Source organism: Pseudonaja textilis, chromosome 12 (genome assembly GCF_049901715.1).
Source record: "Pseudonaja textilis isolate UNSWEBS1 chromosome 12, rPseTex1.2, whole genome shotgun sequence".
In the NCBI taxonomy this organism is placed as follows: Eukaryota; Metazoa; Chordata; class Lepidosauria; order Squamata; family Elapidae; genus Pseudonaja; species Pseudonaja textilis.
The window spans coordinates 5351167-5364433 of record NC_142001.1 but is presented as its reverse complement, the minus strand read 5'-3'; the positions used below and the strand labels follow the sequence as shown (position 1 = coordinate 5364433).

The window sequence follows — 13267 nt, the reverse complement described above, 5'->3', positions numbered from 1 at the left end:
ATTACCACAACTATATCATTATGCAATTTGAAGGCACCGCTATACACTGCAGTTTTTTCTTCAGGATTGGAATCAATTTGGATTTTAATTTATTTTTCTTCTTTTTCCCTTTTGTCTTCAGGTATTTGTGTGTGTGTGTGTGTGTGCGTGTGCGTGTGTGTGTGTGGTGTCTGCTCACTCTCAGCTTCTGAATCTGAAAGATGATCAAATTAAAGAATAAGGATACTTACATGCTATAGCTAACACGGCACCACTTTAAGTAGCTTTAAATAACAATCCGAATGATTCACAGTTACCAGGAATAAATGAAACTAACAGGATTTCTTCTAATTCTAATAATAATTCTAATAATCCCATTGGGATGATTCTGCCCATTGTATTTTGCCAACTCTGTTCCTAGAGCCTCAAGTCAACTGGCTTAATGGACCAGAATATGAATCCAACCAAGTTTATTCAAAACAAAGTAAACTAAATATATCTTATATTGCTGGAACACTGAAACAAAAATTGAGATACCTAAACAAGTTGTGCAAATGGACAAATCAAATGTTAGCTAAGAATGTTTCATTCTTTTTATTGTTAGTAATAATTAATAGTATAAAATTAAGCCCTTGTGAAAGCTGCACTACCTGAACAAAGCAACCTGGGAAAGTTGGGCTTATGGAGAGCCATCCATGGATTCTGGGAAGGGACCTATCCTGGCTTCCATGTTAACACAGGGCCGTGCCAAGGAGAATCATACCACAGGTGGTTGATTAAACTTTTGCCTACAATAACCAAAATCATGTTGTAGGCTTAGTTAAAAGCAGGATCTTTTAAAAGGTACCTATGGAAAATACAACCTACTGTGAGTCACTTTTGCCAAAAAGAAAGTAATTTGTGATTAAACTAAATGACAAAAAAATATTGAGAGAAGACTAAAATTAATGTCTATAAGCTTCTTAAAATTAAGATACTCTAGCTAATAAACTGTAGGTCTGAGTTATCTCACTGAAGTAACTGATGTTTTCTTGGGTCCCGCAAACGTATATGACTAGTTTTTTTAATAACATAAACCTATGTAATTTATCTATGTGAAGTAAATCCTATTTAATCCAGTAGAATACTCTCCTTTTAAAGGAGAAAATATATCAATGATTTATTTTGTCAGGAAAAAGTGGTTTGCATTTGTTTTACCCAACATGCTTTTTAAAACCGTGTACATATATAGAGTTTATGCTTCCTTAATTCAAGCTATAAAATGTACATTATGCACACAGATTTAAATCGTTTAACATATGCTGTGGGCTACTGCAAAAACTTCCATAACCACTAAATAAAAGATTAAAAAGAAGAAGTTCCCTAAGAGCCTCTAGTCTGGCTCATCCTCAGGGCCTGTAATCCGTTCTCTAGAAAAAGGGACCGATCCACCGGACTGGGAATGGCTGCAGCTTCGTTTCCCAAGCGGCGCTGCCTGACTGCCTTCGTCTGGCGCTGCAGTTCCCCGCTGCTTCTGGGGAAGAGAAGCCCAGGCCCCTCAGGGAAGCCCAGGGGAAGGGGCTCCTCGTCCAGGAGAGCAGAGGGGCAGGTGGACCTTCAGCATGACTCCTGCCCACCCGCCGAAACCCGTCCGCCGCCCGCTCTAAGCGCCCCTCGGAGACCCACCTGAGGGGAAGCCGAGGCGGGACAAGGCGCTTCCCCGGACGGGGCGGCATTTTTCTCCACCAGGGAAAGCGCAACGCCAAGCGCTGCAATGGCGGGGTGTGTCCTCCTTCCTCTGGAGCGCAAAGCCTGCGGACGGGGCCCCGGGCCGCGCTGAGAGGCTTCCCGGGCAGGCGATCCCCGGGCGCTCTTTCCCTCCGCGCGTCGGTCTCCTTACCTCACGTCTCCGTAGGCGCCCGCGTAGCCCTCCATCCAAGGCCCGAGCTCCGTCTTGATGCAGCCGGGCGCCGGAGCGAAGGGCATCCTGCCCATCACGCCTCCGGGGTACCACACCTCGGAAGGCAGGTCGGCTCCTTCCTGGCCGCTCGGCCCTTGGCCCCTGCCGTAGCCGAAGGGAGTCTGGGCGGCGGCCTCGGTCGAGGCGCACGGGCCGTAGACTTGCGCGTCCTCCGCGAAGAAGGGGTGCCAGGCCGGGCCCGGAGAGGCGGCGTAGTGGGGCGCCAAGGCGGGCATTTCCCCGGCGCGCCGATATTGCGCGCCCCAGATGCCGCCCGCCGCGTACTCCAGCGGGCTCTCCAGCTTGATGCGGCCATGCGAGGCGAGCGCTAGCTGGAAGTTGTAGTAGTCGCGGCTCTGGAAGACGCCCGCCGGCGGTTCGTCCAGCTCCGGCGAGCTCTTGAAGAGGCTGAGGTGGCCCGGCACGTCCATGGCCAGCGCGCCCTCGCCGCCGCCTTCCTGCTCGGCTTCGACGATCTTGCAGCCGCCCACGGCCACGGGCCGAGCTTGCGCGCCCGGCAGCGCGAACATGCAGTCACCGCGGCTCGTTGACGCTTCGCCGCCGCCGCCGCCGCCGGGCCCTTCGAGCACTTCCACCGCCAGGCCCATGGAGGCCGAGACGGCTTTGCACAGCTCCTTGGCGCTCTCGCCCAAGTAGTCTTCCTTGGGCGCGCTGGCTTCGCCGCCGTCCGCCGCCCCGCCGCTGCGCGGCTCCCCTTCCGTCGCCGGCAGGAGGCTGCTGCTCTCGGCTAAGATGTCTTTCAGGTCACCGGAGCAGCCCTGGAACGAGGGAACCAGCAAGGCCAGCGACGAAGAGGCGGCCGAGGTGGAGGAGGAGGCGGCCGCCGGGTGGGGCTCGCGATCGGCCGGCTGAAGCCCTTTGCTGCCTGCCGCAGGCTCATCCAGCGGCAGGTAAGAAGGGGAGCCGGGCTGCTGCTGCCGCCGCGGGCTGGGCTCCTGCAGACGGCCGCCCGGCGCACACGGGGCAGCCGAAGGAGAGCCCGCGCTTTGGCCGCTGGCCACGACCTCCTGTCGCGCTCCGCTGGGCCCGGGACTCTGGAAAGCCTCGCGGACGCTCTGGAAAAGGCTCTGGAAAGCCCCGCGGAAAGTTTTTCCCGGCGGCCGGCCGTAGACCCTGCCCAGCCCGACGTGGACCTCCATGGCCCGTTGGGGGTGAGTGCGCGGGGCGAACCGGCGCGGCTTCCTCACTAGCAAGGGCGGCTTCTTCGCCCCTCGCGGAGAGTCCTCGGCGGAGCGTCCACGGGCACCTTTATCAAAAGAGGCGGCGGCGGCCGATCATCCCGTCCAGGGCGAAGAGCCGTCGGAGCGGGCGGGAGGGGCCCGGGTCCGCGCAGGTGCCGCGCCAAGAGAGGGGCCTAGCCGCTTTCGGGACACCGATCCGGAAGTCGGGGTTGGCCTGCTGAAGCGCCCCAGCGCGCGGCCTACGAGAGCGGCGGCTGCCAAAGGGGAGAGGCCGCCACGCTGCCTCCGCCGGGCCTGTCGCGACGATTAACTTTGTCGGCGGAAAAAGCGCGCAGGCCGGCCGGCTTCGGGGCTGCTCCGGCTGCCGAGCGGTGCTTCTCTTGCGGGCGGGCGCCGGCCGAGCGAGCCGAAAGTTGAGCGCGACCGGCGGGCAGACAGGCGCACGAAGAGGCGAGCGGCTCGGCGTCCTCCCAGCTTCCCTCCCCCAGACGAGAGCGGAGTGAAGCGGCTCCGGCGCGCGTACCGGCAGCTTTGGGGGCGGCGGGGCCGGGCCGTCCCTTTTGCCCCCGCCTGCGCCGGGAGCCAGAGGTCGCGCTCCGGCCGGCCGGGGAGGAGCGGAGCCGAGCGGGGCGCTCGCAGCCCAATCAGCTGGGCCGAGCGGAGCCGAGCAACAAGTGGGCGACGCGCATGAGCCAGACGGGCAGGCCCTCGGCGGCCGCTGACGGGGAGGGGACGACTGCACCTTTTTCGCCCGCCCTCCCGAAAGCTGGCAGCGTCCCGCGCTTAGCCCCGCCGCTCGCCTGCTCCGCTCGGCGCCGCTTCCCGCTTCGGACGCTGGGCGTGAGGGAGGCAAGTGGGCCGGGCGCGAACGCTGCCGGCCTTGCCTGGGTAGCTGGCGGCGCCGGGCTGGCTCGGGCTTTATGTAGTAGCTCTCCGGCGGCCCAGCGCCGCTACTCTGCATTCGCACGCTCAGCTCCACGTGCCAAGGCAGAGCCCGCGGAAGCTGCCCACGAGGTAGCGCCGCCAAGAGCGGGCCGGCCGCGACGCTGCCCCGCTAGGGGCCGAGCCCGACGTGAGGGGGAAAGCGGAGCCCGCGGACCGCCGCCAAGCCCGCGCAGGGAGGAGGCTTCGCCATCCCGCTGCGGCCGCTCAGCAGTCCCCGGCGTCGCTCTGCCTCAGCCGGGCGCGGGAACCGGCCCTTCCCGCCTCTGCTTCTCAGGCAGCCTTTCCGGCTCCTTGGAGACTTTTTGCTTTGGAAAAGCGGGCGGCGGGCGCTGCCTGTGCCGCAGGGCCCCCGGTGCCGCAGGCGGCCTTCCTTCCTCGTCGGGCGGCGGCGGCGGCACCTCTGGAGCGCTCCGTCTGCCGTGGAGCTCCTGCCCAAGAGAAGCGCCGAGGCCCCCGGGTGGGTGGAAGGCCGTGGGCAGAAATGGGCACCCCGCGCCTCAGGCCCTGAAATTTCTTTGAAGCAAAGTTTCACAAAAAGCCCAGAATAATATTTTGAATGGGACTGTTTTATTCTGAGTTCAATTCATGTACTTCTGTACCATGCAAAGCCCCCTCCTCTCTCTCACACCCGCACAGGGTCAGCTGAGGGAGTCGGGCCAGTGGGGTTCCCCTTCCCTTCTAAACAGGCACACCTGTCTAGTTTTCCCACCTCCTGATGAAGCCTCCCTTCTCCCGAGATACTTGGCCTACCCAGAGCTTTATCATTTGGGATTGATAAGCACCGTCTGCACCTGTTGCATTTATATTTCTTTGTGGCGCTTCCTTTTGTGCTGTATTCAGCTCACACAAATTGAGGTCTGCAACCTTGAATTGGTTTGAATTATTGAACTAATGTAATGATAAATAGTGTAAATGCAGAATTCTATTTTAATCAGGGAAGCTAAGTTTATATGAAATTGGTCTTTGATAACGCTTTGGTTTCGGCATGCAGAATGAAAATCGTTGATTTTCTTTCTACCCCAAAATAGTCATGTTTATTAGACTCTGCATTCTTACTTTAATGCTGGATTTAAATTGATATTGTGGATATTTTTTGCCATTTTTTCTATAAAAGTAGAAAATATGCATTAACAAACAATGCAAGCTCGCAAAACCACTCTTTATGATCAAAGTGAAAAGAAATATTTTTTCCTCTTTGTATAAATGTAGTCAGCTAATATTTGTATTCAAGCAACCTGCCCTAGCTATAACATTCTAGGCGGTGTAATTCCAATTTATTGAGGGCAGAAGGCCCGGGAAGGCTGGATTAGAAGCCGGTCTTAACCACAAGGGGAGAAAACTAGAAATTTTGCAGCTGGTGAAAGATGATATAGAAAAAGGCTGATGTAAGAAAGAGAAGAGATTCAGGCCTGGGCCAGATTGAGGTTCTTTAGTTCTGGGCTTGAAGGTCTGAAGAGAGTTCACCATTTCTGGTCCTAAAGAACCTGTGCAAGTAAGATGTAAATTTCCAAAGTCTTCATTGCCTAAATTCACAGCATATTGTACAAAAGGGGGAAGAAGGGGTGTTGATAAATCTGTAAGTAAAGAATGGATATGGTATGAATGAATGTGCTGGTGACTGAAAGATGCTCACCGTCACTGCAGTCTGTTCCAGTGGGCAATAAAATGAAAACGGATCTAAGCCAAAATGCAGTTTTTAAAAGGCTGGGAAAAACTCTCCTTACTCCTTAAATAAGTGTCTCAAGCGTGCAGACCCGGGGAGAGGCTGCACCCCTGAATAGACTGTGAGTAGATCCACACAGCTGTTTGCTCTACTCCACAGGCTGCCTTAAAAGTTGCTGCCCCTGCAGTGTGGCTGGAATGTACAGGAGGCAAAGTGATGGAATTGACCTAACTCTTGGCCTGCTTTCCATACAACATGCACACGACATTCTAAGGGACTGAAGTTGGCTGAAATTCAAGCTCTGTCCGCCATACTCCCAAGGTGTGAGATCTTCTCCAGTTGGTCTGCACAATGTTCTGGTTATCCCATGTACAGCAATTGGCCCAATCATTGTTTCGCTGTCACGCTAAACTTTTTATTGATTTCCTCAAGCTGTAGTCATTTATTTAACTGTGACTTAGCAACCAGTAGAGGGAAGAGTGTTTGTATCTGTTGGCTGCCATCTACTGATTATCCCCATTTGTGCAGCTTCTGCTTGAAGGCTGTTAAAGAGCTGAAGTTTCAAAAAAGGGGCTAGTTGTGGGCATCGTTGTGGGAACTATACGCTAAGAACATTGTATGAAGAAAAGAAATGAGTAATCAGGACTTCTGTGGCCATTGGGAAAGGAATTTGCTTCCAGAAGTAGAGAATTGTAGACATTCCTACAATTGCACTTCGGTTACAGGCTTTGAGCCAGGAATACTGTACGCTAGTCTGTCTTAAGGCTTCTCCTTATCAGTCACCCCATTAAAAGGAATAAGGCAGCGAGAGGGAGCAGGCGCAGTGGCTTTGAAGCAGGTTCTGACCTCCCTTAGAACCAAACATGATTGAGGCATGGCAGAAGAAATCTGGGTAGAAGTGGCATGCACAGGAAACAGGCAGAAACAGACTTCTGGAAGTGTCTTTGGAGATCCTCAGCCATCATCCAGGTCATGGTTGTCCCAAAGGTGCTTTTCCAAGAGGCAAACTGGACGTCCTGGTTTTTCTACGAAGACATTTCGCTTCTCAGCAAAGAAGTGAAACAAAGAAAAACCAAGTCCAGTTGCCTCTTGGAAAAGCACCTTTGGGACAGACTTCTGGAGAAGAAATGGCGGGGACCGAAGATGTCTTTGTGAGTAGCAGGGCTGGCAACTGCAGCCGAAGGCAGAGCCCACGAATAGAACAACTCTTTGTAACTCCTCTCAGGATAAGCCACGGGGCTTGAGGTCGCTCCCAATCGCCCCAGACAGTTGCACCTCATGAGTCTGCAAGGCAGCTGCCTGCGGTGGGCTCAAAGCTCTGGGAGACAAGGAAGTAGCCATTCTGGTGAAATTGCGGGTTGGCAGAGTTCATGCACGTCCTTTTCTAAATCATGGTCAGAAATGGCTTTTTCACTGCTTTTTAGCTATTAAGCCACCTTTGGATTGACAGATTTTAAAAACTGAATTTCCTTTAAGGACTACATACACAGACAACATGCACACAACACGGGGGAGGGAGAGGAATGGACCACATTCCCCTTCCTTTCCATGGGAAAATACTTTTGGTTTGAAGCATGATTAGATTTTTAAGACTTAAGAGGGAACTAAGAAATACAATTAAAGGAAAAGAACACTCAGTTTACCATTACAACATAAAGCAAAATAACATTTGAATATGGTAAAGCATATTTTTCAACAATAAAATCAGAAGTTACATTTTAAAAGTTCTGCTATATGGTAGATAGTTTGTATCGAAACTTGTTTATGGAAGCAAATTCTATCTAGAAGAGTAAAACTGAGTAAAAATGGATTTGTACAAGAATGACTGAGAAAAAGATGCTAAACTAGATATACAAGAGAAACCTGATGTTTTAATGATTAAATGAGATATACAAAAATAATTTAAGAGATAAGAGTTTTGCTAAAGTTTTGAAAAATTTTGAAGGAACAAAGAAGAAATGAAAAAAAAAACCAACTTTTATGACATTATTTGAAGGTACTAAAGATCACAATTGTAAGAAGTAAAAGGAAGAAATATAAAGTTGGTTTATCTAATCAAGGTTAAGATAGATAACTCTTAATTGACCTTTGCTGACATCAGGAGTGAAATCATGACGCTTTATGGATTTGTTTTAAATAAGAGATGGCTTAGGGGAAGTTGAGAACATTTGTACTTTAAGAGAAGGTGATAAATTATTAAAATTGTTTATATTTGTTGCAAGGATTATGAGAAGTTATTTCTCTTTACAATATTTTTATTTTTTCTTTACTATTTATTTCTAGTTTTCCTTTTTTCTCCATATTCTATTCATTTTATTCTTTTTTTTCAGTTGATGTTACTTTTTATTGGTGCGATTTTAATTTTTTAAATAAAATTACTACCAAATGCACCCACACCCCCAAGTTGAGCCAGAGGATTGCGGATAAGAAGCACCCCCTTCAGGCGATCTCCCCTGGGGAGGCCTCAGGACACCCTATGTTGTCTACAGGCCGCACCATTTGTGAGACAGGACAAGTGGGGAAGCCTCACTTCCATAATGGAGCCTTTAAAGCCAGCCTAGTCGCAGAGGGTGAGGAGATACAGCGGACCGTGGGAGGATGTGTCCTCCAGAAGCCCAGGTTTTTGCGGGGGCAAGCCAGTGGCAGGGATTTGCCTCTCGAGTCCTGGCTGTGTAATGCACTTCAGATTTTGGGAAAAATAAACAGGGGCATTCAGAGAGAACGATCAAATCACCATCTCGGGGAATGTGGGCAAAATGTTACCTAGATCTTTTGCCCCTAAGCCTTGTGGACCTTGAAAGACCCCAACCAGGTTTTTGTCTTGGGCTTGAGGCTTACAGGGAGGCAGAGGTGGCCTTTGGGCTCTTTGGCAACTGAGGAGCAGCGGTCTGGATGCCTTGGAATCTGTGTGGCCTCTTGAGCTCACCAGCAATGGACAATCTAGAATTAACATGGATAACTCTGGCCCTTAGTTTCTGTCCAGAAGCGAACGGTCACTGGCTTATGCAAAAGAGTGTTCAAAACCAAATTATGTGACGAAATTCCAAAGCTGCATCTGTGATGGAGATCTTAGTACCACTGAGAGGTCCAGTAAAATTAGATCAACAGAATAGAGCTGGAAGGGACCTGGGTTAAAAGCTTCCACAACTTCTGGTGGCAAGTTGTTCCACTGGTTAATTGTTCCCACCACCAGGAAATGTCTCCTTGATTCCAGGTTGCTTCCCTCCTCGATGGTCACTAAATGAATGGTCAAGAACTACCTGTATTGCAGCGTATAGTGGGACAGGACCCAACTTCTCTCTGCTGCTTGCAGGGCCATCCCCACTAATGGCTCTCCAGAGCATTTGAAGCCGTTGGATCACCTGCAAAGGTGAGACGAAGGCTTCCACCATCTCTGGACCCCACGACACTCAAGGAAGATCTTTTCTGCTGGAAATATTCCTCCATCTACAAAGGCTTTTCAGTTATAAACCAGGCCAGAATTCAACTTGTGCTATGACAATGGCAGGTAGAGTAGATCTCTGAATGAATCTTTGATTCTGTGAGCAACTCAATCTGCCTGCTTTGCCTGATTTTGGGAGAAAGATGCTCTTTTTTATAAAAAAAAATATCAATATTTATATAAATAGTTATAATATTTACATACAAGCCATGCCCAGCCAGTCACATGACCACCAAGCCACACACATAAATTAGGCCACGCCCACAGAACTGGTTAGTGGTTCCCTGGGATCTACAATTCTGAGTTTGGTGGTCTCTGAGGTCCAAAAGGTTGGTGACACCTGGTCCAGACAGTATATAGTTAATTGGGAATTGGGATAGCTAAGTGGGAATTGGGAGCTGTCCCCTTAAGGGAATGCCTCATGGTAAATGTAGTTAATGCATCATGGGAAATGTAGTTCATGTCATGTGGGGCAGAACCAGGCCTTCAGGCTCTTATGGAAGGTCAGGAGGTGCAAGTCCATCTCCCCTCAGAGGAGGAGATGTTTCAAAGGTCAGGAGCCACGGTGGAGAAGGCACTTCTGGAGCACACCAGCTGAATTTCCTTGGATGATGGGATCCATCTGCTGCCTGGATCCATGCCATGCAGGGCTTTAAAGGTGGTCACCAGCACCTTGAATCACCCCTGGAAGCAAACTGGCAACCGGTGCAACTCAGGGAGCAGTGGGGCAACATGGACCATGCTAGGGGCCCTAAGAACTGCCCAGCCAACACACTCTGCGCCAGCTGCAGCTTCTGAATATAGAAGGAACAGATCGGACATCCAGCCCTTGCTTATCAAGGGAGACCGAGGGGAGCAAGTGGCCAGTTTTAAGTTTCTGGGTGTTATCATAAAAGAGGACCTGACCTGGGGTGCTCACATTGCAGCCCTGGTCAAAAGAGCCCAGCAGAGATTATAATACCTGAGACTTCCCAGGAAACAACAACTGAATGAAAAACTGCTGGTGACCTTCTACCGCTGCACCATAGAGAGCATCTTAACTTACTGCACACCTATGTATGGTTTGCCAATTGCACAGTGGCAGATAGGAAAGCACTCCGGGGGGGTTAATATCATTGCCCAGAGGATCATGGGTTGCCCTCTCCCTTCTTTGGAAGAGCTTTATAGCTCCCGCTGCCTTAAGAAAGTTCAAAACATTCTCAAAGATCCATCTCATCCTGGGCACCCCCCACCTTTTTTTTGAACTATTACCACGTGGCAGACGGTACAGGACAATAATAAAAACAAGGACAAATAGACTGAAAAACAGCTTCTATCCCAGGGCAGCAACTCTATGGAATTCCACTGTCTCTTGTGCAATATGAATGCAATATCAGGGGTTTTCCATTCAGCGTATAGGATGTGAAGGATGTGTGTTTGTGTTTATTTTCATAGTCATAAATTGTACGCCGAAGATGGCATTTCATTTTGTTGTATGAGGTGCAATGACAAGGAAGTAAGCTAAACTGAATGTTCTTCAAGGGCAGCCCATGTAGAGCACATTGCAGTAGTCCAAATGTGAAAGGACCAGGGCTTGAGTGGCGGAGCACAGGGACTCCTGATGCATGAAGGGCCACAACTCGGCCCGAGGAAAAGTGAAAGGATCTGCTGTCCCACACAAAGCAAAAAGGGGTTTCTTCATTTCCCTAAAGCAGCCCCCACACCCCCCGCTTTCATTTCTTCCCAGGAGGAAACCAGCATGGTTGCCCAAACAACTCTCTGATCAACCGAAAGACAAAAAGGATAAGTACAAAAAAACAGAAAAGGGACACATAACCAAGGCAGAATTCCAACAAATAGCCTGAATTTGCAAAGGTGAGCTGAGGAACGCTGAGGCCCAGAATGAAGGAAGACTTGCAGCAAATGTGTCGGCTGGTGCTCCATTCAAAATCCAAGAAAGAAATACTTAGACGCCTTTAATCAGAGAAAAGATACCTTTTACTGGAAGTCAAGTGGTAGCCACAAAAGAATTCTGAATCTGAGAAAATGAGCGCGTGAATCACCTATACAAAGCGATGGCAACGTTCCCACCCCCCAATAGTTCAATTGGCTCATCCAATTAAAAGTTGTGTATAGCATCATGTGGGCATCTCCAGGTGGTGATGAGGCCTCTGTCCGTTGACCTTGGCATAGTTTGATAAAGAGTTGCGGCTGCGCCTAGCATAGCATAGAATAGAAGCCTAAGCAAGAATCTACACACACACCCAGCGTATACAGTTCTGTTTTGTAACACCTCCAGCTCGCTCCCCATATCCATGTCCCCCCTCCTCCCCCCGTTACTTATGACAGCCGAAAGATGCAAAGCAAAGGGAGAAAATCTTGAAGGCTGACAAACTGTTAAAAAGCAGTTGAACAAAAGTTTCTTTCAACATATAAAAAACAAGAAAAAAAAGTCAAAGAAACAACCGGTCCATTAATGGGAGAAGAAGGCAAGGGGGTCACGGGCCGTAGAGGAGAACCAGAGTTGAGGGTGGAGGTCCTTCCTCTGAGCTTCTGAACGTGTTGCTACCAGTCTGGGCCACATTTTCAGCCGGATTTAGGGGAGCTCCATGTTCTTCTGATGATAAGGGCTTTGTAGGTCATGTCAGGTGAGGGTTTGGTGGTGGCTCTTATAAGGGGCCAGGTGTGAGTCACGTCAAGTGAGGGTCGTGGGGAGGGGAAGTGCTGGTTGGGGGTGTTGCCCTTCGATGCCCTGTTGCACCCTATGTGCAGGCCTTCCTTCTCTGGGCCTCCCTGGGCCCACCTCCACCCACCAGCATTCTTCCTTGGTCTTTCTGGATTTGCAGCCTCCTTCCCGGGTCTCCCTAGTCCTGAGCTCACACGGCTCCCATTGCCCTACAAATAACCTCCCCCTCAACCTGCACACGGCCTGAACGGGTCTCCCAGGACCTTCCCCCAACCCCCCAGTCATCCCCACCTGAGATTCCCTCCACTTCCTGCTTAACAACCGGTGCATTTGGGGATTTCAGTGACAACTGTCTGGATTGCTGTTGCTAAGCAACGAGGCCAAGTGATGTTACGCTTTACAGCCTCATTACTTAGCAATGGTAATCCTGGTCCCAACTGCTGTTGTAATTCAAGGACTACCTGTAAATACATAAAATCAGTATTACCAGTGAAGCAAAGTGCAAACATATTGCAACGGAACGCCTCATTTGCATTGAAAGACATTTAGCACTGTGTTGCTTCCAGTCCATGCAGTCAGCAAAACCATCGGTTGAAAGCATCCACTTCTGATTTTTAAAAAAATATCTTGGCCCAATTTGGAAATAATCATAGCACATTTCCTGAAATGATAGACACTTTACCTGAAATTATTTGCCTTTTTGTTACAGATTCCTTCTGATAGGGCTGGTAGGGCATTGTGTAAAAGGAAAAGGCATAGAACGCTACAAGGAAGAATGACTGTATCACAGCAGCATTTTTCGTTTCCCTCAGCTGGCCTTGCGAGTCACAAACTCCGAACAGCTACTAGGAAGGAACGGTCTTTGTAACCCTTGAATTCTCCAGCGTCTACTCCAGGATGCGTAGGAGGAATCCAGCTTCTCAAATGGACACCTTGGAAATAATTTTGGGCTAAAGTAGGAGAATTCTCAGCTCACAGAAGCTGGGGACTCAAGGAGTTGCAATCCTGAGTGACAGGTGGGGGCAGTGGGGGGGATTCAGCTGGCTTGCACCACTTTGGGAGAACCAGCTGTTAACTTTCTGAGCAGTTTGGTGAACTGGTTGTTGGAAGAAATCATGAGGGCAGAGAACTGGTGGTTCAATTATTTTATTATAATTATATTATAATTATTAGATCTAAGTGCTAGAGCCCACTGTAACTACATAGACAAAAAGGCATTAAAGAGTTGTTAACCTAATTTTGCATAGCTTTTTCTCTGGTCATATCACACTACTAACTAGAGCATACAAAACATTTGCTAGACCAATACTCGAATACAGCTCATCAGTCTGGAACCCACATTACGTATCTGATATTAGCACAGTTGAGAAAGTCCAGAAATATTTCAGAAGAAGAGTTCTCCACTACTCTACTCATTGCAGAATACCTTATG

The 13267-nt window shown here is 49.7% G+C and overlaps 2 protein-coding genes across 2 annotated transcripts in view; one reads left to right on the top strand and one right to left on the bottom strand.

The window, feature by feature from the left end:
* Positions 1-3666, bottom strand: part of AR (androgen receptor) — a 133335-nt gene extending 129669 nt beyond the window's left edge. The window contains exon 1 of the mRNA XM_026703098.2: positions 1859-3666. Coding sequence (XP_026558883.1) covers positions 1859-3078 — 1220 coding nt within the window. The 5' untranslated portion in view covers positions 3079-3666. The remainder of the gene's footprint in view (positions 1-1858) is intronic.
* LOC148124768 (uncharacterized) lies at positions 3580-7907 on the top strand. Its single transcript, XM_087940893.1, has 2 exons — positions 3580-6939; positions 7248-7907. Exon 1 carries the CDS (start codon positions 3808-3810, stop codon positions 4582-4584), a length of 777 nt encoding a protein of 258 aa, XP_087797019.1. The 5' UTR covers positions 3580-3807; the 3' UTR covers positions 4585-6939; positions 7248-7907.
* The last annotated feature ends 5360 nt before the right edge of the window (positions 7908-13267 follow it).

Coding starts and splice junctions, on each gene's coding strand:
- LOC148124768 (XM_087940893.1), top strand. CDS start 3,808: ATGAGCCAGACGGGCAGGCCCTCGGCGGCCGCTGACGGGGAGGGGACG.